The sequence below is a fragment of the Gracilinanus agilis genome, chromosome 6, assembly GCF_016433145.1.
Source record: "Gracilinanus agilis isolate LMUSP501 chromosome 6, AgileGrace, whole genome shotgun sequence".
Lineage (NCBI taxonomy): Eukaryota > Metazoa > Chordata > Mammalia > Didelphimorphia > Didelphidae > Gracilinanus > Gracilinanus agilis.
In genome coordinates, this window is record NC_058135.1 from 23,250,129 (window position 1) to 23,276,253 (window position 26,125).

A 26,125-nucleotide genomic window follows, 5' to 3' on the forward strand; every position below is an offset into this window, starting at 1 on the left:
AACCTAAGCACTATAACTCTTAACTTCGCTTTTAAGTTATAAAGATAACCAATGCTAGTTGGTTGAGTCCTAAGACCAGGTTTTGTTTGGTCTCTTCAGAGTTTAATCAATCTATAAAAAGTAACAGATAAATGAATACTGTTTCCCAAGTTGGGAAAGAAAACATTACACTCCTTCAAGTCTTTCGCTCAGACCAAGCTAGAGAGAGGCAAAGATGTTGCCTTCTCCAGCCCTGAGAGAGAAAGTAGCTGCTTGTGTCTCTGTCCACTGCTGGAAGCCCCTTCCTGGAATGCCACACCCAGCCAGTGAAACTGTCATAGAAATAGGTTATAACTGCCAACAGTTGAAATTAACACTTCTCTCAACTCTATTTGAAACTCCAATTCTTCCTCAAGCCAGCTTCTCTACTCCTTATCTTTAATCTAATAAAAACAATACTTTTTTTCTAATATCCTTATAGTTTACCCCCTTTGAGCATATGGAGAGATAAAAGATCTTGCTATTCTATGTAATTTTAAAGCTATACCTAATCTTATTGTTATAGTTCCTTAAAAAAATAGTCTTAATCATATTCTTATCTTATCCTATTCTTACTGCTATTCTTATCTATGCTAACCTGTACTAGGGATATAAATTAAAGAAAAGAAAATTTCAAAGAAAACAAATAATCAATGCAAATATAGTTGCACAAATGCAAGTGCAAAACATATAATTACAGAAATGCAAAATTGAAATAGAACAATGACAATATTAAGATTTTTTATTGCTTTCTTATCTTTACCTTCTTCTTTTATCTCCTTTTTATATTAAACTCTGAGGACACAAATGATTCTTCACTTCACTCTGGGGTTTGGGCACATTAACACTATTCATTCTGAGCATTTCAATTGAATGGATTATAGATTCATATTTTACTTTCTCCTTCAGCTCAAAACTAATACAGTATGTGTCGAAAGAATAGTTAGGAATTTGAAAGGTTTTGCAGTGTATGGTAAATATGGTACTGATGTTTTAGCAGCTGCCATCAATGTAGTTTTGAATTTTTTTCCTTTTTTTTTTAAAACAAAGTATGAGCCAGATTCTTTGCCTTATCTAGTATTATTACCTTAGAAAAACTTATCTTAATATGCTTGAATTTAATAATATGTCTATTTCATAATCAGTAAGTGTACTTATTCAGCATGAGCTCTGAATACTTCCCCTTCACTCCCAAATATTGTAAAACACTTTCTATAAGCCATTGCTTACTGGTGTCTTTCTGACCTATATCTAGGAACCCCTTTAAACATCAATATTTTGCCCTCATAACTCCTGTGACACACCCCAACACACTATTTTTTTCTGCTTTTAAATAGCAGCTGTGCTACTAGAAAAGGCTTATCTAAATGGACTACAACAGAGCAGACCAATTGAATTAAGGAAACAGTCAGCTGCTTGCTCAAACATTGGTCTGTAGTGGGAAGGTTAAGAGGTCACCCTACATCCAGCTATCTCATACCTTCTTTCTTTCTTTCTTTCTTTCTTTCTAACTACTTAGCTCCCGTGGAATGGGAGTGCAAAGCTGGTGGGAGGGAGGAAGGAAGGAATGAAGGAAGGAAACAGGCATTTATTAAGTGCTTGCTATGTGCCAGATTCTATGCTGAGTGCTTTACAAATATTATTTCATTTGATCTTTATAACTACCATGGCCAATAGATTGTCTTCATTTTACAATTGAGGAAACTGAGGCAAGTACTGATTAAATGACTTGTCCAGGGTCACACAGGTAGTGTCTGGAACTGAATTTAACTCAAGTCTTTCTGACTTCAAGTCCAGCATTTTTCTGGATACCTCCACAAGAGGTACATTTAGCACTGAAGTAAAATAAGAGAGCTACCTGATACTTCTTCTTCTGGAATCAAAGAGCTTATAGCCTTTTGGTTAATAGCAAATCCTCTTTCTCTCTCATTCCCTTAATTTTTCTCAAAAAAACTCACATCCTCATCTTTTCTATCCCCAAACTCCTAGTTTCCATATCTCTTTTATTTACTCTGTTGATTTATTTTATTCATTTTAACTTATGGGAGGCATTATGATATAAGAGACTTCTTAAGTCTAAGGTCTTGGGTTCAAATTCTACCTCTGATACTTATTATGTGTTTCCTTGAACAAGTCAATCTCATTTGTCCTCAGTTTCTTTATCTGTAAATTGAGGGGGTTGTACTATATAGTCTCTAAAGTCCCTTCCTGTAATCATGGAACACCTACTTTAGTGCTACTTAGTAAATGTTGGTTAAAAAAAAATTGAAAAAAGAGCAAGGTTTTGAAGAGGAAAGGTGGATCAGAACCCAAATACTTACCTTATGTTCACACCAGAGTGTTCACACCAGAATTCAAAAAGTGGGGGGAAATATTTCAAGTAATGCTATTTCCAAAGGCCCCTGCTTTAATTGGTGTTAGATACCTCTACTAGTCTGAACATAACACTTGCATACATTGGGTACCAAATCTTTTTGTTTGTTTGTTTGTTTGTTTTTAAATCCTTACCTTCTGTCTTAGAATTGATACTAAGCATACATTCCAAGACAAAAGAGAAGTCAGAACTAGTAGGCAACTGAGGTTAAGTGACTTGCCCAGGATCATATAGCTAGGAAGTGTCTTGGTCAATATTTGTACCCAGGATTTCCCATCTTTGTCCACTGGCTTTCTATCCACTGAGCCACTTTTAGGAGTCAAATCTTTTTTAATTATTTTTTTATTTTTTTTTTATTTTTTAGAAAAAATTTCCATGGTTACATGATTCATGTTTTTACTTCCCCTTCACCCCCTTCACCACCACCCCTCATAGCCAACGCGCATTTCCACTGGTTTTAACGTGTCATCGATCAAGACTCATTTCCATATTATTGATAGTTGCATTAGTGTGGTCGTTTCGAGTCTCCATCCCCAATCCTGTCCGCATCAACCCATGTGTTCAAGCAGTTTTTTTCTTCTGTGTTTCCACTCTGAAGTCAACTCTTAATAAATTGTTGCATTGAGGAAAAAAATCATCAACTTTTGGCCAACCTTCTAGTAATGTGAACTAATAATAATAATAAAACTTCCATGAAAGAAAAAAATATGTTGTACTCTATTTTAGTCTTTCCAAAGACAAATCTTTTCTAAGCTGTCTTCTTTCTTCAAAAGGAAATCTTATTAATGTTTTATCACTGTAAGCTGTCAAGCTAAATGATATTTTTTCTAAGAATTTTCAGCATGAAGTCATAAGATTATAAGGAAAGTGCAATAATAGAAAATTGAGGCCAATATAGTTATGACACAAACCAGCTGAAGCCAGCAACTCAGTTATGGATGTCACTCATGAAGCCTGGCAGCAGGGAGACACAGTGACTGAGAGCCTTTTCTCCCCACCAAAGTTAGATACTTTGTGAAATGTGTCAATTCTAGGAATTCACTTTTAATTAATATTAAATAATCTTGACATTGCCAGGAAGATGGAATCTTATATCTACTATTCATTAATTGTCAAGTGTGCCAGTGCTTATCAAAGAAGTTTGTTGATATTTCTTGGCATTTTGGTAGATGAAGTGAGGTGAGAGATATTAAATATGAATTTGTATTAAACTTCTGGATAAAGGAAAATCAGTATTACCAAGAAGAAACATATTAGTCAGTAAAGCAAGTGCTTTCTATGTGCCAGAAACTGTGCTAACTAGAGATACAAAGAAAGGTCAAAAAAAAGTCCCAGCCCTCAAGTAGTTAATGATTTAACAGAAAAAGACTTGGAGGTAGGATGTAGAAGGAGAGATCCTAGTATGGGAACATGATGAAATCTAGGAATGCAACTAGGTAGGAAGTGATGAGATGGCTGCCCTGAGCACCCTTTTAAATGGAGGATCTACAAGGAGCTCTCCAATCAAAAGGAAGGAGGGTCCAAGGGTCAGGGTAGGAGTTTCAAGGTGGAGTGATCTTGTAGAATAAGTTCATAGAGACTATGATGAAGTCCAGAAGTAGAGTCACATGGGAAATGATGGCAAGACTCCTATTAAAAGTGTATTTAAGGGGACAGCTGGGTAGCTCAGTGGATTGAGAGCCAGGCCTAGAGACAGGAGGTCCTAGGTTCAAATCCGGCCTCAGACACTTCCCAGCTGTGTGACCCTGGGCAAGTCACTTGACCCCCATTGCCTACCCTTGCCAATCTTCCACCTATAAGTCAATACACAGAAGTTAAGGGTTTAAAATCTAAAAAAAAAAAGTGTATTTAAAACGAATGCCAAATATAGAAACCATCTCCTTAAAAATGGATTTTCAAAAGATTTACATAGTTGACATATTTCATCTTGATTGCCATGACTGTCTTTCTCTTCATTACTTATCTAAGTGCCTCCCAGGAAAGTAAGCCAGCACTTGAGGAAAGACCATTGTTGTTGGCCGTACTTGCTTCTCTCATCAGGTCTAAAGACAGTTTGACATGGTCACTTAAGAAAGGGAATAGATAGATATGGCTAGTTTTCAATAATGGGTGCTGGTAAAGAAGTTTCTTTTCTTTTAGTATGTAAATGCTTTTTTAAAAAAATCTCATGAAATACAAAGGGAACATTTCCAACATCAATTTGCAGGTCAACAATTTTGAAAACTCATTTTTCCTCACATTGTTTTTTCTTCATTCCTCCAAAAGCAAAAAAGCAAAAACACTTGAACTTCTCTCTTTTCTCCATTAGTTAGAAACAAAAGGATATTTAATTGTTTTTAGCATTTAGGTAATTTAATAACTAGTAATAATCAATGGTATTTAATAAATAGCTTCTCTAAAGTCATAAGAATCCACTTTAAACTCAATGAACAAGTTTATTTTACAATACCTCTTTGAGAAAGAGGTTTCTTTATTCCTCAGATTAATAAATTATCACAGGATAGTAGACAAAAAAAGAAAATCCATCTTCCCTATTGTGTGGTATTTGCCTACTTCATACATATAATTTTTTGTTTGCATTTTTCAAAGGATAAATGAAGAATGAAGGAATTTGGGTAAGTACCCTCTCCAAATGATTTGAGATTTTCCATCTCTCTGCCTTTTCCTCCCTACAGATTACTATGCTCTTTTTGGTACCATATGCCATGGATGTGAATTTCCCATAGAGGCAGGAGATCTGTTTCTGGAAGCTCTGGGTCATACCTGGCATGATACATGCTTTGTGTGTTCAGTAAGTCAAACTTCTTTTCCTGAATTAATTGATTGCTGTTTAAACCCTGATTTTTGAGAAAAATAGCTGAAACCTCTCTTAATCCTCCAAACCTAAATGAAAGAGTTTATAATTATTTTGAAAAGTGTGGTAATAGTATAAGGAAGTTTTCCCCCCTACTTTGGTAAGTTTTGAGTACCTTTCTCTATGATTTGGTATTCAGTAAGATCATGTTTATGTTTATTACTATTATGAAGTACATTTTTACCCCATCAGTTAAGCTAATGCTTTCAAGGACATAGAACATTCATGATGATAATGATATATGTATAGCACTTAAAGGCTAATAAAGATCTTTAAAGCCATTATTTTATTAAAGTCTCATAACCAGGTAAAATCTGTACTTTTGGTTTTGTTTTCCAATTTTTAAAAGTCTAGAATCTGAGGCTAGAAGAAGGTAAGTGATCCAGGTAGTACTGACTAGCCCTCCAGAACTATCCAAGCCTAACCAGTTTGGTCAGGGCCTGCTTTGTAATTCATAGTTTTATAAAATTTCAGTATAATTATCCCTCGCATGTGGTGGAAGGGGGTGAAAAAGGAAGTGGCACACTGCCTGATATGGAAAATCTGCATAATATTTTCTGGCCCTGTCTTCATACCAGAGAAGTCTAAATTTTCTTCTTTTTTTATGGGGTGTTTAAAGTACCTTATTGTAAAGTTTGGATTAAGTATGCATTTCTGAGTTTCTAAACTTTTTCCGTGTCATTTCTTGGCCTTTGAATGTTGTCTACAACTTGTGCAAAATCCCTCCCCTCCCCCATCTTGTGCCCACCCTTGATCTATCAGAATCGAGATGGAGAAAGTTGTGATGTGGAAGTAATGATTGTAATTTGCCTTGGATCATAGTCAGTAGGGTCTGTGGTGGTATGGTAGGACATTAAAGCAGAATTTGAAGCTAGAGCTTCCTAGATCTTGGGTTTTCTAGACCCTACATAGTGATCTCATCCTACATTTGAATAATAAAAGTATAATGTTAATTTTTTACCATGTGTAAATTAGGTATTTTAATGTCTTCTCCCTCATCAATAAGGATTCCTCATCATTTAAGCATTCTTTGGATTTCCCACAATTCCTTCTATAACATTTTGCCTACAAAAGAGAGTAAAGTTGATTAATGATTGCTGTTATTTTTTTAGGGTTTCCCCCCTTTCCTCAATTATTTAGGATGATTCAGTTAATAGATTTCAGCTTAAGACGAAATATATTTCTGTGTTTTAAGAGTAAAGACAGTATATCCTATAGTGTAAAGTGTAATGCAGAATGGAACTCTTGGCCTGGCAGGTGCCATCCCAGGAGCTGACAGATTTGCCTAGGGTAATATTGTAAATGCAAGAAATCCTGCATTACAAAAGGTACCAAACATGAGACCAAACTGGATCAGATTAAAATGTGATTGGGAAATATTTAATAAAATAAGTAAAAATACAATAAAACATTAATAATGTCACTAGGTGCTGGTGGACAGGCTCAGAGATCCCAGTTTCTACTAGTGTAAAGGTTAGAAGGTTTGAAAGTCAGAAAGGCTGGGATCAAATCATATTTCTGGCATTTACTATCCATGTGGTCCCAAGCAAGTCACTTTAACACATAATTTACTTAAAACTTATAAGTGAAAGACAGTTGCTGGACAGTGTATCATAATAAATTATAAATGTTTGGTAGAAGGAATTCCCACAGTAGATATTCTCCATACTGATGAAAAAATTTTAAATCCTTAAATAGCCCCATATTTTTTTAAATGAAAGATCTGCTAAATGTAGCCTACTCAGATGTTTTGTTTTTATTATATTCTTTCAGGATGAATGAGAAAAGTCCAACCATTAGCCCTCTATAACTATCAACTACCACCAGGACTGGAGCCTCAGTCACAGAGGAGGTTTAAAAAATTAGCACCCTAATTTGTATTGCCATCAAACTGGTGCTGGGGGTGGAGCTACTATTGCTCATTAAGAAGGGTGAAAAAATCAGCAATGCTCCAGCCTTCCATGTTCATGTGCCACCTGAAATTGGTCCTGAACGAGTGCCTCAGCATCAACAAAGGATGAAATAATCAACAATGTCCTGCCATTACTTACTGGGAAGGAAACCAATTCTCTTATGATAACAAGGACAGCTAGGTATAGCAGTGGATAGAGTAATAGGTTTGGAGTCAGTAAGACTCATTTTCATGAGTTCAAATCTAGCCTCAGTCACTTATTCTCTTTTTGGCCCTGGCTGAGGCATTTATCCTGTTTGCTTTGGGCTCCTCATCCATAAAATGAGGTGGAGAAGGAAATGGCAAACAACTCCAATATCTTTACCAAGAAAGTCCCAAGTGGGGTCACAAAAAATAGGACATGTCCAAACAACATGGCTAACAAACTCTGTCTTTCTTTCTCAATCCCTTTGATTCAGAGCCAAGGCTAAGTGAAATCCTTTCTGCTGCCCCATTTCTTACTCCTTCACCTCCATCTACATCTTCCCTCTCCTTCCCAAATCCTGTCCTTCTCTGCTTTCTTCTTTCATCATGCTCCTGTTCTGAAGCTTCCATTCAGTTATTAACATGTTTGTCTTAATGTTAGACCTCATCCTCCCTCCCCTTTCTTACAAAGTCATGGAAACCTGTCACTTAGCCTGACAACTCAGGAAAAACTTGGCATTGCTGACTACTCCCTAGTATTAGGTACACTTTATCTTGGGCCCCTTAGCCCCCTGGAAAAAAAGAACTTGGCCAAAAGAATAAGTACGCGTACCTCTTATTTCTCATTGACACTTCCATAGGCTACTTTTACCATTATCCCTTGGAGGTGACCTCTCCTCTTAGAGGTTCACTTTATTATCTATCTACCAGCCTTCAGGTCATTTTTCTCCTTTCTTTTTTTACCCACCTCCTTTCTTAAGTAGTTCACCACCTGATTCACAGTGTTTCTCTGTATCCCAACTGCTGTCCTATTCATTGGGGATTTCAGTACACATGCAATAATATTGACTCCTACTTGTTGGTCTTGTAGTTCATTAGCTTCATCAACATCCATGATTTGTTTTCATTTCTCCTCCATCTCAGCCAGACTCAGGTATGGTTATACTTAGAACTACTCAACATCCTTGATCTAAAAATATTGAAATTCCTTTCTCTAAGGAGTTTCTGCTCCTTTCCAAACTACTCTCTTTCTGCCTTTCTTTCTGTCATAAACCTGATGTCTTTTTTAAAAAACCCTTACCTTCTATCTTAGAATTGATACGAAGTATTAGTTCCAAAGCAGAAGAGGGTTAAGTGCTAGACAATTAAGGTTAAGTAACTTTCCTAGGATGACACAGGTAGGAAATGTCTAAGGCCAAATTTGAACTCTGGACTTTCATCTCTCCACTAAGCCACCTAGCTGACCCTGATGTCTTTTTTTTTAAACATTTGCTAATATATTTTTTTTGCTGATATAATTTTTAAAATTAAAAAAAATTTCAGTTACATGCAGAAAATTTTTTTTACATTTTAGAATTCAATTTTTCTTCTCCCTCCCCATGGTGAAGAATCATCTGATATAAATTATCAGAGATCCAAATTATGGACATAAATCCATACTTTCATGAAATAAATATTTCATATTACCCATGTCGTGAGAAAAGTCATGTCACACATAAATAAAATTATATGTTGCCTGCACATTCATCTTTGATGAAATTGTTGATTATTTCTATTTGTTCTTTGACCCATCCATTCTTTAGGATAATATTGTTTAGTTTCTAATTAATTTCCAATCTTTTTGCTGCCTTTTGTTAAGTATAATTTTTATTACATTATGGTCTGAAAAGTGTGAATTTAGTATTTCTGCTTTTCTACATTTGGAAGTGATTATAAATAATGCCCTACAATGTGTTGAAGGTGCCATGTACTGCTGAGAAAAAAAGGTATATTCCTCTCTATTCCCAGTTTTCTCAAGAGGTTTATCATATCCAGCTTTTCTAAAGTTTTCTTTACCTCCTTAACTTCTTTCTTGCTTATATTTTGGTTGGATTTATCTACTTTTGTAAGGGGAAGGTTGAGGTACCCCACTAGTAATGTTTTACTGTCTGTGCCCTCTTGTAACTAGTATAGCTTTTCCTTTAGGAGTCTGATTGCTGTGCTATTACTGGTGCACATTTATTTACTATTGATATTGTTTCATTCTCCAGGTGCCTTTTATTATTAATGAAACTTCCTATATCTCTTTTGATTAGTTTAATTTTTACTTTTGCTTTGCCTGAGATCATGATTGCTTCTCCTTCTTTTTTTCCCTTTAACCAAGGTATAGAAGACTCTGCTCCAGTCTCTCAATTTTACTTTGTATGTGTCTCTCTACTTTAAATATGTTTCTTATAGAACACATTGTGGCTTTCTAGTTTTTAATCCACTTTGCTATCCTTTTCTATTTTATGGATGACTTCATTGCATTCATATTCCCAGTTATGATTTCTAATTGTGTTTCTATTAATCTTATTTTCTCCATTTAATCTTCTCACTCTCATTTTATTCATTTATTTTTTAAAAGCCCTTACCTTCCATCTTAGAATCAATATTGTGTATTGGTTCTATGGCAGAGGATGAGTGGTAAGGATGAGGCAGTGGAGGTTAAGTGATGTCCAGGGTCACACAGCCAGGAAGTGCCGAATGCCAGAATTGAACCTAGGACCTCCTGTCCCTAGGCCTGGCTCTCTATCCATGGAGCCATCCAAATGCCCCCCTCTCTCTCATTTTAGCCTTTCCCTGTTCATAGATGTTTTGTCTTCAGCAAACATCTCCTTGTCTCCCCCAGTTCACCCTCCTTTTTGTCCACCCCCCATCTCCATTATTCTCCTTACCTTCCTACTTCCATATAGGGTAAGGAAGGTTTCTATTCCAGCTGAGTGTGGGAGTTACTACCACTTTGAGCTAGTTCTGATGAAAATAAGGTTCAAGCATAGCTACTCTCATATCCAATATCCCTTTTAATGAGAGGTAGTTTGCCACATCCTGTCTCTCCTTTTCTCTTTTCCCCATGTGTTCCTCTTTCTCATTCCTCTTTTTTTGTGATGGGTGGGGGAGGATTGAAACAGTTATCAGCCCTTCTTATTTAGCTTCCTTCTTTCCATTGTTCTAATAGAGATATAGTAGTTAAGTGTCTTAGGTCTTTAGGTATCTTGTATACTTTAAGTATCTTACCTTCTCAAGTGTCTTAGATATCTAATTATTTCAATTTTTACCTTCCCAAGTATGAATATATACAATTCAACCTAATAGAAACCTTTAGCTCTTCACTTACCTTTTTTATGCTTCTCTTGTATCAGATTTTCTTTTTTGCTCTGGTTTTTTAGACAAGAAATTGTGAAATTGTTTTATTCATTGAACATCAAATTTTTTTTTTAATTTCCACCAACTGATTTTATTACTTAGTTCAGAAACTTTCACAAGATGGCTTAAAAAAAATGACTAAAAAAAAAAAACCAAAAAACCTGAACCAAACCAAACCAACCCCCCCCCACCAAAACTTTACAACCACTTTCAATGTAGTTTTCCATTGTTCCCACTCAGCTCCAAACCCATTGTGTGCAAAGCCCATTGACCATGCATCTAAATGATAGATACAGGCTATGAAATTCTTTAAGCTATTTGTAGCAGCTTATGCAAGTGCAGCCAAATACAAAGCCTTGGGACAAATTGTACACAAACTTTACAATGTAGGATTTGAATTTAAAATAGGAAACAAAATCTACACAACTGTAAAAATCAAGCACAGATACCAGTACTGAAACTTAGAACCCATGTGAAAGGGAATCTTGTTTTTCCTTTCAAGTGCTTTATTCTGCTACAGAACAGTCAAAATGAAGATGTAAAGCTTTGTGGTTAGTTTAAATTATACACTCTGTAGATACTATAACCAATTTTAAAAGTTACACATACAGCAATAGATGTCCATCAGTTCATTTGGATTGCTTAGACAATCCATCTGGATCGCTGAAAACAAATCAGGCAAAACTGGAAAGTATTTCCTCTTGTGCAACTTTTCTTTCTTTCTTTCTTTCTTTCTTTCTTTCTTTCTTTCTTTCTTTAAAGCAATGTTTACTGGTGGGCACACTGTACTCCAGGTCCATGATGGCTACTTTCCTCATCAGAGCTGTCTTTATAAGCTTCCCTCCTCTGACCACCTGCAGGCCCCCGAGTGCTGTCAAATTCCTGAAGATCCACCTCTTCTGTATCACCAATCACACTAGGAACTTCAGGTCTAGCTGGAAGAAGGTCTTCAAGTTCAGAAAGCTTCTCGGGACTAATCCAGTTGTTTTCAGGAAACTGTACATCAAACTTTATGTAAAGATCACCTTTTTCAAAGGGATTAGGATACTGAGGCATTCCTTCTCCTCGAACTACACGGACACAGCCTGGTTCGATTACTTTGCCAGGTGGATATTTCACCACAATTTGACGAGCATCTAGGTGCTTAAATGTGAACTGAAATCCACACAGGGCTTCAACTAGTCCTATCTTGTGTGTCATATGTAAATCATTCCCATCTCTCTGGAAAGCCTCATGCTCCTTCTCTTGTAGCAAAAGAACAATGTCGCCTGGTTCCACTCCTGGGGCCTGGTCTGCTTCTCCAGTAAATGTAATTCTCTGTCCATGTTTCATACCTTTATCTACATGGACTTCAAGAATCTTCACTTCTTTTATCACCTTCTTTCCTTCACATTTTTTACAACGGTCTTTCTCATTAATTACTTCTCCTTCTCCATTACAATCAGAGCACACAGACTGCATCTGCTGTACCATCCCAGGAGCCAGCTGTCTTATCATTATTCGTACACCTCGACCACGACATGCACTACATTTCGTTTTGCCACCTTGGCCACTGCAAGCACTGCAAAGAACATTTTTGCTAAGTTGCAGTTTGGTGGTCTTGCCATTATAAAGATCTTCTAAAGACACCTTGAGTGGATGCATCATGTCCTCGCCTCTTCTTCTACCGTTTCGACTTCTATTTGATTACCCATAAAACTGAACAATCCACCACCAAAAATGTGAGAAAAAATATCATCCATGCCACTGCCTCCACCACTACCTTCTCGAAGGCCTTGTTCCCCATAGCGATCATATAACTCCCGTTTCTCAGGATTTGATAAAACTTCATATGCAAAACTTATTTCTTTGAATTTGTCCCCAGCATTTGGATTCTTATCAGGGTGGTATTCCTTGGCCAACTTTCTATATGCCTTCTTGAGTTCGTTCTCGCTGGCGCCTGGGGGAACTCCGAGGATGTCGTAAAGCTTTGTATCGGCCACGTTCGCCATCGCTGGGCAGAGGGCGGGAGACTGCAGAAAGCGGTGGTGAACTGGGGGCCTTGAGCGGTGGCGGCTGAGGAGAAGGAGACGCGAGAGGAGGAGGGAAGAAGCGAACATCAAATTTTTTAAATTCTAGGCTGTAGTCTTAGGTCCTTTGCCTTTCAGAATATCATATTCCATACCTTCTAGTCCTGTAAGGTAGAAACTGTGTGGTCCTGTGTAATCCTGATGATATTTGACTTGTTTCCTTCATGCTGTTTCTAGTACTTTTTCCATGTGTGTGTATCAGGAGAGTAAGTCCTTTTCTCTTCCATCTTAGCTCCCAACATGCAACTCTGCTTAATGCCTTTTGTTTTAATGTCATTTCCATGTAAAATCTTCCCTCTCCCCCAATATCAGTGAGCCTTTCTTGATAAAAAAAAAAACAAAACCAATTTAGCAAAAGCAGCCAACATAGGAGGCAGCAAGGTGGCTCAGTGGATAGAGAGCCAGGCCTATAGATGATAAGTCCTAGGTCCAAATCTGGCCTCAGATACTTCCTAGCTGTGTGACCCTGGGCAAGTCACTTAATCTCCATTGCCTTGTCTTCATTGCTCTTCTGCCTTTGAACCAATTCACAGGATTGAGTCTAAGATGGAAGGTAAGATTTAAAAAAAAAAAAAAAAAAAAAAAAGCAACCAATATAGTGAGATTATTGCCTCCTACCTCTTTAAGAGAAGTAGGTGCCTTTTTGTCTTTTCTCTTCTCCAAATTGAGTATTATAATTTTATAGTTTTAAGCTTTATTGTATTATTTTAATTTACATCATTTTCATTTTGTCAATGATTTTCTTTGTTCTGCTAATGTCATTCTGTATCAGTTAATATAAATCTTATGTTCCTCTGTATTTCTCATATTCATTGTTTCTTATAGCACAATAATATTAACTAACATTTATGTGCTATAATGTGTTTAGATGTAAATCTCTTCTTCATTCTCTTTATGATGTCCAGACATATCATCTTTTCCTGTGATGCTAGTATGTCACTTCTCCCCTAACCTCATTTTGCTACTTTCTCTATCATGATCCAGTTCAAAACAAATCTGACCCTATAAAGTTGAGCCAATTCAAAATAATACTGTCCTCTTCTGTCCCCTTGTACAATCACCGATAAAATACTAACCCCCAACCCTGGTGATCCCTATAACCCATTTCACAGATTCTATTCTCATCCAGGTGAGTGGTTTTGAAGGAAATCACACAGCCATGCCAACTGAGCCTATACATCTCTCCAATATGTACTTTCAACTGGACCCTGATTTCTACAATGGCAATCTATTTGTTGGATTTAAATAAATTTAAATGAGATAATTTATTTAATTAGACTGATTCACTGTATTGTATTTCTTTTAGCAGTTGTCCCAAACTTTCTCTCCTTTCTTTTCCAGTCCTTGGCAATGCAGTTTGTCTTTTGACTACAACATTCAACTGAAACTGCTCTTTCCAAGGTTACTAAAGAGTTCTTAAATTCTAAATACATTGACCTTTCCTAAGTCTTCATTCTATTTTTTTTAAACCTATGCAGCTTTTGACATCAATGTCTATCTCTGTCTTCTGGATGCTTTTCCTCCAGTGTCTTTCATGGTCCACTAATATGTCCTGGTTTACTTCCTATTGCTCCTACTAAGTCTCCTTTGTTTGATTATCATCTCTGTTCCACATTTTTACTTTGAGAATGCCACAAATTTCTAAGATTCTTCTTCTCTCCTCCACCTTCACTTCCCCTCTGTATCCTCTCTTAGTGATCTTATCAGCTTCCATGGTTTTTGCTATCACTGTACAGGTGACTCCCAAATCTACATATCTGGGCCTCATTTCTGTCTTCAACTTGAATTGTCCTCAGTTGCTCACTCAACCTTCTATCAGTATATTACATAGATAACTGATACTCAATACGTCCAGAGAAGTAATCATCTTTCCTAATCATCTTACCATCTCTATTTCTGTGATGGGCCCTTGAGATCATATTTTCCTTCTTTCTTCCTCAACTCTCATAGCTGATTAGTTGCCAAGTCTTGCAGGTTCTACTTCCACACTCCATCTTAAAACTGTCCCCTTGAAGGCAGAATCACGATGGAAGAGAAAAGGCTGAACCCTTTTCCTCCTGAACCCTCCCCAATTTCTCTCCAAACAACTTTAAAATAATACCTCAAAATGAAATCTTGAGCAGCAGAACCCACAAAAGGATGAGGTGAAACAGTTTTCTATCCAATGATAATTTAGAAGGCCATCAAGAAAGATTAGCAAGAGTCACACCTGGGTTAGAGTAGAGTGAAGTTCAGCACAGGCAGTGTCCCAGCAAGCCTGTAGCAGGCCTTGAGGTGTAGGGGGGAAACGGGGTTTTATGGGTTCAATATATTAAAAGATGGTCGCCAGAGGATTGAACTATTATCAATCCTCAATTAAGAATAATCTCAAGTCAAAATTGACTTTTATGGAAGTTTATTTACAGTTAAGAAGAGAGAGAGGAAATAAGGAAATAAGAATCTAACCCAGTAGGTCATTTATTATGATCCTCTAATTAAATCCAAGTAGATCTTAACCCTAAGCAGAGAGTTAGAGGGCCAGAGGCCCAGAGGTAAATGGAGCAAAACTTCATTCACAGAGTCTACTAAAAGAAATTTAAGAGAAGTTCAGGAAGATTCAGTCAGTCTTTAAACTCAGCACATGGCATTCAAATAAGATATTTAAAGCAGTCTCACCAGGGTCTCAGTGTTCCAATACTCCTCCATGAAGCAGAAGAGATCCGCCACCAGACGCCCTCTTCAACTGAAGACGTCTCACTCGCTCAACTCCCTCTTTTTAAAGGGGTCACTTGTGCATCACTTCCTGCATCCACCTCCAATTTGCATGTCCAATCACAATAGACAATCCTCATAGTACTGCCTACAGGGCAGTCAGTTGATTCTGATTCTATGCCCACTCTAGCACACGTGGGTTATAGACCTCCCAGAATTAGAGGTGTTCTCACCTTTGGTGATTAAATCTAAAGATGGGCAGTGTAGACTTAATCTAATTATCACAGAGGACAACTGAATCAGCAGCAGCAACTTCTAGAATTCTCAGCCCACAGACATTTAAGAAATTGAGAGAATAGATCAGAAGATTACAAGAGTCCCTTTACTGGCACTGGGTATAGGACTCTGTTGCATTGCCCATATGCAGATCTGGCTCAGATTATTGAGTCTCAGTTACAGGATGAAGAACAATAACAAACCAGAACTTGTAGCCCCCCAAAAAAGCAGGAACCATAGTTACAGTGACGGGGGGAAATAGTGGTCTCTCACAAACCAGAGCACAATCTAGGAGAGTACTAAACACACTGCTCCTTAGATCATACTACCTTGGAAGAACTTAAAATTATAGACCCTCATAACTATTTCTGAAAACAGCAGCATAAAAATCTTGGAGCTTGGAACAGTGTCCCACCACTCCAGAAGACAAAATTAACATAGGTAAAAGGGAAAAAATAAACTGGGGAAATGAGCAAATAACCCAAAAAAGAACTTGACCATATACTGTTACTATGGTGAAAACACAAACTCAGACCAGGTAGTCAAAATTGCTATACTAAAGCCTCAAAGAAAAATGTGGATTAGTTTCAGGCCCCAGAAGATTTCTTGGAAAATCTCCAAAAGAATTTTAAAAATGAAATAATGCAGGAAGAAGAAAAATTGGAAAAAGAAATAAGAAATACCTTAAAAAGCAGATTAAGCCAAATGGCAAAAGAGGCACAAAAATCCACTGAAGAGAATTTCTTAAAAAGCAGAATTAGCCACATGGAAAAATATATGCAAAAATTAATGGACAATTAGAACTTCTTAAAAAGTGGAATATGCCAAACAGAAAAGGAGGTAAAAACTCACTAAAAGAAAATAATTTCTTAAAAATTAGAATTGGGAAAGGAGGAACTAATGACACCATGAGACATCAAGAAATAATGAAACAAAATCAAAAGAAGAGAAAATAGAAGAAAGTGTGAGATATCTCTTTGCAAAAATAACTGGGAAAATTGATTGAGGAGAGCTAATTAAAATGGGAAAATCCTCACCTTCCATCTTAGAACAATACTATGTTGGTTTCATGGCATAAAAATGGTAAAGGGTAGGCAATGGGGATTAAGTGACTTGCTCAGGGTCACATAGCTAAAGAATGTCTGTGATCAAATTTGAACCTAGGACCTCTTGTCTCTAGGCCTGCCTCTCAGGCCACTGAGCCTAGTTGCTGTCCCCAGGGACAGCTAATTTAAGAAATTATTGGAATATTTCTATGATCAAAAAAAGAGCCTATACATCATCTTTTAAGAAAATACAAAGAAAATTTCCCTTATATTTCTAGAACTAGGGGGTAAAATTGAAATTGTAAAAGTCCACAGCTCACCTCTGGAATGAGATCCCAAAAATATACTTCCAAGAATATTCTAAATTCCAGAGATCTCAAATCACAAACCTCAAAAAGAAAATACTGTAAACAGCAAGAAAGAAACAATCCAAATACAATGGAGCCACTATTACAATAACAGAAGATTTAGCATGTTATAGAACTGGAGAGCTTAGAATATGATGATATTTTGGAGGGTAAAAGAACTAGTATTATAACCAAGAATCACCTCCCCAGAAAAACTGAATATAATCCTTCAGTAGAAAAAAATCTGATGAAAAACCAATTTGATGAAATAGAGGACATTCAAGCATTCCTGATTTAAACAATAACAGAGCTGAATAGTAAATTTGATGTAAAATACAAGACTCAAGAGAAGCATATAAAGCTAACTAGGAAAGAGAAATCTTGAAGAAATCCAAAAAGGTGAAACTGTTTATGTTCATTCCTACATGGGAAAATGATCCTTATAATTCCTAAGAACTGTATCATTATTAGGGCAGTTAAAAGGTGCATACACAGACTGAGGGTATGAATGGGAATTGACTATAATGAGAAGATATCTAAAAAAAGTTAAGGACGGGGCAGCTGGGTAGCTCAGTGGAGTGAGAGTCGAGCCTAGAGACAGGAGGTCCTGGGTTCAAACCCGGCCTCAGCCACTTCCCAGCTGTGTGACCCTGGGCAAGTCACTTGACCCCCATTGCCTACCCTTACCAATCTTCCACCTATGAGACAATATACCGAAGTACAAGGGTTTAAAACAAAAACAAAAAAAAAAAAAAAAGTTAAGGAGTAAAAGGAATGCACTAGGAGAAAGGGGACATGAGAGGTAGAAGAGGTAAATTATCTCACATAAAAGAGATACAAAAGAACTTTTACACTGGAAATGAACTTGAACCTGTAATAACAAACAGAGCCAGTAATTAATGTTATGATAGAGGGGGGGGGGAGAGAGAAAGGGTCAAAACTATAAGAATACAAATCATCCCTCAACTGATAAATGGTCAAACAATATGAGCAGGCAATTTTCAGAAGAAATAATCAAAGCTATCTATAGTTGTATGAAAAAAAAGGTTTTATGGCCTTGTTTAATAGGGAAATGCAAATTGAAACAACTTGGAGTTACCACACACCTATCAGATTAATAGAAAAGGAAAATGATAAATGTAGGATGGGAAAGTTGAGACCCTCAAGCACTATTGGTGGGATTGTGAACTGATCCAAGCATTCTAGAGAGTGATTTGCAAATATGGCAAAAAGGCACACAAAAGAGCATAGAAACTCTTATATGTGCAAAAATGTTTATAGCAACTTGTGGTGACAAGAATTGGAAATTAAGGGAATGCCTGGCAATTGAGGAATATCTAAACAAGTTGTGGTATATGATTGTGATAAAATGCTATTGTGCTATTAGAAATGAGGGAGCAGGATGCTCTCAGAAAAACCTGGAGAGGCTTAATTTAACTGAGGCAAAGTGAATTGAGCAGAACCAGGAACATATTGTATGTAGAAGCAGTGATACTGTTGAATGATGAGTTGTAAATGGCTTAACTTTTCTCAGCAATTCAATGAGCCAAGACAGTTCCAAAGAACTTATGAGGAAAAAACGCTATCTACCTTCTGAGAAACAACTGATGGAATCTGAATGCATATCAAAGCATGCTTTTTTAAAAACTTTATTTTTCTTGTTTTTTGGACTTTTTTCTTTTCTTTCACAATATGACCAATATGTTTTACTGCACATGAATAACTTATATCAGATTGCTTACTGTCTTTCAGTTGCGGGGAGGGGAGTGAGGGAGAGAATTTGGAACTCAAAATTTTTAAAAAAGCAAATGTTAAAAAAAATTTACATGTACTTGAGAAAAAACATTATATAAATTTTTAAAATGTTCACACAGCAGACAAAATAAACAAAAAGAAGAAACCATTCTCTCATTTCCACTCAAATAGGCATGAACTTAGTTAATAAGTTCTCTCACATCTCTCACCTAGACTGTTGCAATTAACTGCCTTTTTGATCTTCCTTCTTCTAATCTGCCCATTCTCTGGGTTGTCCTCCACCTAACTACCAGAATCATCTTTCCAAAGAACAAGTGTGGCTGATCTCCTTCTAAAGAGTCTAAGTGGCTCCTTATTGCTTGCTTTTGGATAAAATACAAATTTTTTTGTTTAACATTTAAAACTTTTTGCAGTGTCTTCAATTCATCTTTCCAGATTTTCTTATCAAGTCCTCCTGGCCTAGTTAGTATTTCCTATACAAGACATTCTATTATCTTTAGTTACCTTGGCACCTGTTTGTCTTCCTGCCTTCTCTTTATTTCCACTTCTGACATATCTAACCTGCTTCAAGACCTCATTCAGATTTTTCATCCTACATAATGCCTTTGCTCATCTCCCCAGTTGTTAGTGTTTCTCATTGCTCCTCCCCCATTAAAAAATTCATACATATATTTTTTCTTCAGAAGCACAATGGATAGAGTTCTGGGCTTGAGACTCAGAAAAATTGAGATGTTTATGTCCCACTAGTGATACTTAGTGTGCCACTGAGGCTAGTTACACCTTTCTACAATTCTCTTGGCTTTATTGATTATTTCATGAAAGTTTTACTTTGCGTTATAGGAGGGAATGCCCAACCAGGAGCACAAGTTGGCCACATTGATGAAATCACAGATCCTTCACGTCTTCAACTGTACTTTTAAGATGCCTTATTTACTTGGCAGCTAGGTGGCATGGGAGGCTGGTTTGCTAGATTTGGAATCAGGAAGACCTAGGTATAAACCATGTTGTAGATACTTCCTAGTTATATGATCTTAATTGTAGGCAAGTCATAGATCCTCACTTTCCTTTGTCAAATGGAAATAAGAATAGCCCCAACCTCCCAGGACTATTTTGATGACCAAATAAGATGTTATGTGCATATAATTTTTATTGTGATGATGATAATAGTGATGATGCTGGTGTTGTACATATATCCTCTCAATAGACTACAAAGTCTTCACCACCCCTACACCCCCACCACCTCCCACCCTGCATTCCAGTGTCTAGTACACTGCCTGTCATACATTAGACACTTAATAAATGCTTTTTGAATTTCAGGACATTATAGACATACATATTTAAATGTATATGAAGACATCCAGTAGCTTTTAGTCATCCAAAACAATAGGGGAAAGAGAAATATTAAATTAAATTGACAGAGGTACCCAAGTTTCACATGAGCTTTTAATTTTTCTCTTCCATTCATCATACTTTGATAAGACCTATCAAAAAATATTGATAGAGCTTGATAGAATTGGGGTGTTTCACCACACAATGCAGAATCATTCCCAAAAGAAGCATCTGAAGGACCCACTGACTATTAAGAATTTTCTTCTGAGGTGGGGGGGAAGCAGTGTTTCAGGCTATTCTCTGTGACAATGGCAAAAACCTGTGAATAGTCTGTCTTCCCATTTTTGTACCTCTGTAGGTATTAAAGATCAAAGGATTGTGGAAGAAAGTTATCACTGTGGCTACAGCTGTCATCCACATGTGTGGGATATTTATCTGTGCTACCATATGGCTCAATGATTCTGACATCTTAACATATTCCTGGGAAATACCTTTTTGGAGGACATGCTTTTAACGCTATCTTAACTGAGTCAAATGTTTTTTTGTAATCAAGCAATTAATACAGCAGAAGTCTTTCATGCTCAGTTTCCCAGTTAATTCTGACTGAAGATGTAGTTTACTACAAGATTTATTACAAGATTATAACAAACTACCAGTTCCTTTCTCTTATTTTTAACAAGGACAAGTGTGCAGAGATTCACTAGTTTGCTAATGTCTGATTTGTTCCTTTTTTGGATAATGATACCAGTTGTTATAGTTGCCATTGTTTTGAGATATCTTCAAAATCAATTCATACAAGTCTTTAAAACTGTTACTTAAAATAAAAGTTTCTTGGAATGTATTTAGTTGGGTCAAACTGCTCTTCCCACCTTCGTTTCCTTGAGAGCGATTTCTATTTTCTCATACAGCACATCACAACAGAATTAAGTCCAGATGAGATGGTTCCATTATCATTGTTGGCAAAAATAGAATGCTGGGGAAACAAAGGAAGGACCAAATAGATAAAGGATGTATATTGTTTGGCTTGTACCATGCAGTTGGTTGGAAAATCTATTGAGCTAGTCTCTCATTTTATATATCTTAGATGGGCACAGCAGATGAGCAATGAATTGGGGGCTAGAACTGACCAGGAGAAGAGCCTTCATTTCATTTGTATAAAGTCTATCACTTTTGACACCAAAGCTGTTCCCAGTGATGCAGTACAGTTATGAATTAAGGAGTATCATAACCTAGAATTCAAATCCTAATGGCAAGAAGTGGTCTGAAAGGTATTACCAAGGAAATCTATGATCAACAAAAGAAGCAGGCCAATCTTGTGCCAAAGGCATGAGATATCAGGCTGACTAGCCTGAGTGCTGTAGTAATATCCACAAAATATTAATTAAACAGGATAAAAAAAAGCCTGGTTCACAGATTGAGAGCTGAAAGGGCACCTTGAAGGTCATCCAATTCAGCACTCTTACATTGCAGATAAGGAAACTGAGGTCCACAGAGGTGCAAAGAATTCTTTTAGTTTATACAAATGGGTAACAAAGAGAAGTGGCAGGGATGGATGGGTGTTATCCTCCACTGGTAAATAGAGGGTTCACATCAAAGAGGTCATTGATCTGTCAAAGAACTTAAAAATGATTTACATGTCACAGTCTCTCCCTGGTCAGACCAAGTTGTAGTTTGGTGATGCATTAGCAAAGTAGCTGAGAACTATTTGAATTTGGTAAAAAATAAAATGAGGGGCAGTTAGGTGTACTGTGGATAGCATACCAGGCCTGAGTTCAAATTTGGCCGTAGATGTTTACTACCTGGGATCATGAAGAGTCGGGCACAACTGAAATGACTGAATAAAACAAAGTCAATTTATGTCAACCTTGTTTTCAAAGAAGCAACATATATAGTTGAGTGAATAGAATATTAGACTTGGAATCAAGATGCCCCATTTCTAGAACTTGCTGCCTCCATGACCTGTCAATTCATTTAATCTTTCTGAGCTTTCTTCTTTATTTTTAAAATGGGATATAGTAATTAATACCTGGAGTGCCCATCTAACAGGACTACAGAACACATTGTACATTGTCTGTTCAGGTGCTCTGGCAGACCTTCAGGTGCTGCATAAATGAGTTATTAACTTACTAACTTTTGGAAGGTCATATGCTTTCCAATCCAAGCACTGATTGCAATGAGTTCACAAGAGAACATTCTTGGTCATATCAACACCATTTCAAAATGTGTTATCCCTTCTTTGGTAGATCTATGCAACAAGATATTAATGGTTTCTTGAATGTTTTTTTCTTATTGTTTTTCAGGTGTGTTCTGACAGTTTGGAAGGTCAGACCTTCTTCTCCAAAAAGGATAAGCCACTCTGCAAGAAGCATGCTCATTCTCTGAATTTCTGAAAGCAACAATCTAATGAAAAAGAAGAAGAAAAAATGAAGAGTGAAAAGAAGAAGAAATCATATGAGTAGCTAATTTTTTGTAGGCTAATGTTCATATCACTGAAAAGATAAATGCCAACTTTATATACATTTGTAAGGGAATATTTGGACATGTAAAGTGGAGAGAGGGAGATAGCATAGAAACTCAAGGTTTTTCAAGGCATTTTCTGCCGGTGAAATAACTACCAGGCCTGTATTTACTAGCTGAATATTGTTTATCTTGAAAGAATGGGATGAAGAAGCATTTTTTTTTGATGAATGGTATCCTTTATGCTGAGACCGTAATACATGCTGCCTTACCCCCACCCAGGGAATGCAGGATTTTGATCAATTTATAGATAGATGTTGAGTAAAATCTGGCCTCAGATGTTCCCATCTGTATGAGAAATTTGAAAATAAAAAAATGAGATTTCTCCCTAAAGCTAACTGAAAATTTCATTAGATGGTAGGTGCCAATCTTTTCTTTTTTATAAAAAAAATTTTTTTCTATATAGCTGTACTAAAAACTAATCACACGGCTAAGGAATTCTGCTTGTAAAGTGTGCACATCTTTTAAGTGATGTATTATTGAGGAAAGCCCTTTTTCTCCATATAAGCATCTATTGGATCTCATACATAAACCATTCAACTTAACCCTTTATTAACATAAGACCATCTGGTATTCATCATATGAATCTTTCTACCAGTAGATTGTGATCTTCTAATCTTAGCCTTCTCTTATCTCCTAGAGTAGACTATCAGAAAAAAGTGAATGCTGAGAAAATTGAGCCTGAAAAAGAGAAGGGGCAAGGGGAGAGAGGAGGGGGCTAATAGGAGGGAGAGGGAGAGGGGGAGAGATTTAGTCAGGTGCTTGTGCAAACCTTCAAGCACTGCATAAATGACAGTTGCTATCTTTATTAACTTTTGGAAGGTTATATACAATGTCGATACCAATCAATTTGCAGAAGAACTAGTTCTCGATTATATCAACAACTTTTCAAAAATGTGCTCTCTCTTATTTAGTAAACATAAATTTAATCTTTTTTAACTTTCTGTGTTTAGCTGTAAAAACCGATCAGTAACGGAAGAAATGATTGTAAGTCACTTGATTTTATCTAAAAGAAAATCCTAACTGCTTTCTGGGTTGATAAATTAGAACAACTAGTGAGAGTTAAATGACTGAGTGGTTGGAGGATAAAGAGTTCTATTTGGTGGCAAGATTTATCTTGCTATAGATTTGAAAAATAATTAGAAGAGAGCAAAACGTTAATATTGAGATGTGAAAAACATATCTTACATTCTTTGATTGTTGATGGTTTATCATTTGAGAGTTTTGTGATATTAAGGATAAAAAAGTGATGACTTATTGGCACATTATTCGCTTTCCAAAATAATGACAATATTAATTCAGTGTCCCAAAAGGCTTTTTTAGTTTAAAATTCAAGTCTTTCAACTGTCTTATGATTTTCAGGACCCTTATGTACCAGTTCATTAAGAAAAATGCAGGGCATTTAATCATTTTTTAGTTTAGTCTTTTTTTTCTTCTTTTGTGTTTCTAGTGAACAGAGGGAAGGTCAGTATGTTCTTCATGGTTCTAAGTTTTGATTTTAGACCTGCGGTGGGGGCAAGGTGTTTCTAAAAGGGGATGGGAACCTAAAGTCCCTCCCTGCCCCATCACTCACTCCCCTGCCTTGCTTCCATTGTGTGCCTGTTTGTTCTGGAGTAAAAGCTGAAACTGCCCTCTTTGTTTAACCTCCCGAACTTGAAAGGCAGCTCTGCTAACAGCTGTTAATTTATAGTCTTAACCAATTTATGTTATATGTGGATTATAATTAACTTAAACAAATCAGAAAGGGGAGACACAGGAGTAAATCTACCGAGCCAAAAAGCAATCGAACACCTCCTGGGTTCATAGCCTCTAGTAAGGGGCCAGAGTGTCCTGGGGACTCAGCCGGGTTCTCCAGCACTCTTGGCTGTCGTGCACCTGCAGAGGGCCTCTGGGACATCTTGCCTCCCACAAAGTCTGCAGCTTTCAGCAGTTGAAAAAATGTGTTTTTGACCTGCATTGGTGTGTTTGGGTTCTTTTCTGTGTCCTCTTTTGTTATGTTGGTTAAGATTGTGTGCCAAGATCTTATTTAATAGTCTATGACATTTGCATACTTTGTAAAAAATTCGTGGCTGGATTTTGGGGAAAGTTAACATGCTTAAAATCTTCTTTAAAAATACCCTCTGGGGCAGTTAGGTGGCTCTGTAGATAGAGAGCCAGACCTAGAGATGGAAAATCCTGGGTTCAAATGTGACCTCAGATACTTCCTAGCTGTGTGACCCTGGGAAAGTCATTTAATCCCAGTTGCCTAGCCCTTTCTGCTCTTCTGCCTTGAAACCAATACTTAGTATCAGTTTTCAGACAGAGGGTAAGTGTTAAGAAAAAAATTTAGAAAGAAGTAACTTTTCTTCTCTTCCCCCCCCCCGCCCACATCCATGTTTCTTGGAGATCATGTCGTTACATTTCCCCTAAAGTCTATTCTTCCTGCCAGGGAAGAAGCTGTTGCCCAAAATTTATAATTGTCTTCTTGTGCTTTGTCTCTCTAGTAACCAAGTAGTTAAAAATGTCAGATTATTGGCAAGTCACTGATCCCATGGAAATAAATTCTGTCTGCTGCTCATAAACCAGAAGGATTGTGTATTTTCTCCCAAGAAAGAGTAGATTGTAGTACATGAGGGTTAATCTTTTAATACCTGGCAAAGCACTTTATTGTTCAGGTTATCTCCTTGAGTATTTATTGTTCTGGTTATAGATATCTCCCAGATCAGTAGCCTTTTCTATTTTTGCTCCTTCTGTGTAGTTCATTTACTTTCAAACTCTCTTGATGTATATTTTTGGATGCCAAATTTGTAGCACAAATGCAAAAATATAACTCAGTTCAGTGGCCCTAGATAGAGACTGATCACCAGGAATCTTCCGAGTACCATGGTTAAGTTGGTGGCGGTGAGAGGCTCGGTGTTTTTAGTATTTTAGTAGGCTTTGGTGAGGCAAGTCAGATCCTCTGAAGTACAGTGGGCTGTTACTACCAGCAGCCTCGCTTGAAAAAAATCTTCCCTCTACTTGTACATTTAAGTAGTCTAAGTTCCAGGTTCCTCAGAGTCTCCCTTCAATTGCACAGAGCCCCTAATGACTCAGAATTCACATGTAAGCCAAGGACTAAACTGAACCTTACTTCTTGAGAAATGTTAGCTCGTAAGCTCAAACTAAGACAACAGAGTTTAGATTTTTTAAAAAAATATATTCATGCAGCATTATTGTAAAATTATTTATAATGAAAATATATTAATATACAGATCTTCAGTAGGCGAGGTACTCCAGCTATTCATTTTGCATACTGCCTCCAAGGAACTTTCCCTATCTTTGCTCTTGTGTGAACTTACATGTAATTAGAACAAGCTGCCCATATCAATGTGGCATAAATATCTCAATAAATGTATTCTGGAGCACAATTTCTTCAGTTACTTTAGGAAGACCATATTGCAGGCATATAAAATAAGGGAAAATGAACAAATTGGTAGGAAAAAAGTACTGCACCATAAATTTTACTTCTTCTTGATTCATTTAAAAGGTTTGGGCTTGCCAATATGTCATTTTGCTTCTCTATTAACCTCTGACTTCTGCTTTGTTCTGTTTATGTTTCTAAAAATTGTGT

The 26,125-nt window shown here is 36.8% G+C and overlaps 1 protein-coding gene and 1 pseudogene across 3 annotated transcripts in view; one reads left to right on the plus strand and one right to left on the minus strand.

The window, feature by feature from the left end:
• Positions 1–23,215, plus strand: part of PDLIM5 (PDZ and LIM domain 5) — a 199,574-nt gene extending 176,359 nt beyond the window's left edge. For all 3 annotated transcript variants that reach the window (XM_044680024.1, XM_044680025.1, XM_044680026.1), the window contains 2 exons: positions 5,068–5,183; positions 22,320–23,215. In XM_044680024.1, coding sequence (XP_044535959.1) covers positions 5,068–5,183; positions 22,320–22,409 — 206 coding nt within the window. In that variant the 3' untranslated portion in view covers positions 22,410–23,215. The remainder of the gene's footprint in view (positions 1–5,067; positions 5,184–22,319) is intronic.
• Positions 11,252–12,575, minus strand: LOC123250921 (annotated as a pseudogene).
• Positions 23,216–26,125: the final 2,910 nt, after the last annotated feature.